This window comes from Empidonax traillii, unplaced genomic scaffold (genome assembly GCF_003031625.1).
Source record: "Empidonax traillii isolate 1590-97213 ecotype Southwest subspecies unplaced genomic scaffold, ASM303162v1 scaffold2299:size32575, whole genome shotgun sequence".
NCBI lineage: Eukaryota > Metazoa > Chordata > Aves > Passeriformes > Tyrannidae > Empidonax > Empidonax traillii.
In genome coordinates, this window is record NW_020957492.1 from 19,372 (window position 1) to 20,988 (window position 1,617).

General features: G+C 62.5%; 1 protein-coding gene across 1 annotated transcript in view; it reads left to right on the forward strand.

Moving 5' to 3' along the window:
- LOC114071808 (long-chain fatty acid transport protein 1-like) overlaps positions 1-1,617 on the forward strand; it is a gene marked incomplete at its 3' end in the record, with an annotated part of 18,535 nt that overhangs the window by 5,425 nt on the left and 11,493 nt on the right. The window contains exons 2-4 of the mRNA XM_027909669.1: positions 137-298; positions 980-1,049; positions 1,388-1,479. Of these exons, the coding sequence (XP_027765470.1) occupies positions 137-298; positions 980-1,049; positions 1,388-1,479 (324 nt within the window). The remainder of the gene's footprint in view (positions 1-136; positions 299-979; positions 1,050-1,387; positions 1,480-1,617) is intronic.

The following is a 1,617-nucleotide window of genomic DNA, read 5'->3' on the forward strand; positions in this document are numbered from 1 at the left end:
GGGTCTCAGGTGGGCAGGGGACAGGTGAGGTGTCTGGGGAGGGTCTGAGGTGTCAGGGGATACCCCCCCTGGGTGATTTTTGCCACCCTGAGGATCCCCCTCTCTCTCCCCCCCCATCCCGGGCGTGTCCCCGCAGCCGTGGCCGAGGTGGACGGGATGCTGGGCAAGAACATGGAGAAGTTTTGCTCCGGGGAGTTCCGGCCAGAGCTGGTGCCCAGGGACACCAAACACCTGGACCCGCTCCTGAATTCCGCCCCCACCACCCCCCCGACCCCCACCCCGGAGAAAGGCCTGGACGGTAGGAATGACACACTCCTGGGTGGAAATTCCTGGGAATGGTGGGAGGGGGTGGAAAAGAAGGGAAGAGGGAGGGATGGAGGGATGGGATCAACCCCTCCCAGCTCCCAAACCCGGAGAAAGGCCTGGATGGTGATTCAGTCCCAGGTGGAAATTCCTGGGAATGGTGGGAGGGGGTGGAAAAGAAGGGAAGAGGGAGGGATGGAGGGATGGGATCAACCCCTCCCAGCTCCCAAACCTGGAGAAAGGCCTGGATGGTGATTCAGTCCCAGGTGGAAATTCCTGGGAATGGTAGGAGAGGGTGGAAAACAAGGGAAGAGGGAGGGATGGAGGGATGGGATCGACCCCTCCCAGCTCCCAACCCAGGGAATCCTGGAATGGTTTGGGTGGGAAGGGACCTTAAAGCTCGTCCTGTCCCATCCCCTCTGGGGACCCTTTGGAACCTGTGGATCCTCTGGGAACCCTCTGGAATGTTTGGATCCTCAGGGATCCCTTTGGAATGTTTGGATCCTCTGGGAACCCCCTGGAATGTTTGGATCCTCTGGGAACCCCCTGGAATGTTTGGATCCTTTTGGAACCCCCTTTTTTCCACCCCCCCCCCCCCCCCGTGTCCCCGTGGTGTTCCAGAGGGGATTCCCAATCCCAGGGGAAGATCCCTGACTCCCCTTTTCCCTCTCCCCAGACCGGCTCTTCTACATCTACACCTCGGGCACGACGGGGATGCCCAAGGCGGCCATCGTGGTGCACAGCAGGTGAGGGAGGGCGTGGCCAGCAGGGGTGTGGTCAGTGGGGCGTGGCCAGCAGGGGGTGTGGTCATGGGGAGTGGCCACAAGGGGTGTGGTCAGTGGGGCATGCCCATGTGGGTGTGGTCAGTGGGTGTGGCTGTGAGGGTGTGGTCAGTAGGGTGTGGCTGTGTGGGTGTGCCCATGTGGGTGTGGTCGGGGGGGTGTGGTCAGGGGGGCGTGGTCATGTGGGTGTGATTAGCGGGTGTGGTCAGGGGTGTGCCCATGTGGGTGTGGTCAGGGGGTGTGGTCAGTGGGTGTGTCTGGGGGGTGTGTCCAGAGCACCCCCCTTGGCGCGGTGCCCGCAGGTATTACCGGATCGCCGCCTTCGGCTACTACGCCTACCGGATGCGGCCCGAGGACGTGATCTATGACTGCCTGCCCCTCTACCACTCTGCAGGTGGGGCTGATCCTCACCCTCCTCCTCCTCCTGATCCTCCTCTTCCTCCTCCTGCTCCTCCTTCCTGCCCCTCTACCACTCTGCAGGTGGGGCTGATCCTCACCCTCATCCTCCTCCTGACCCTCCTCCTCCTCCTTC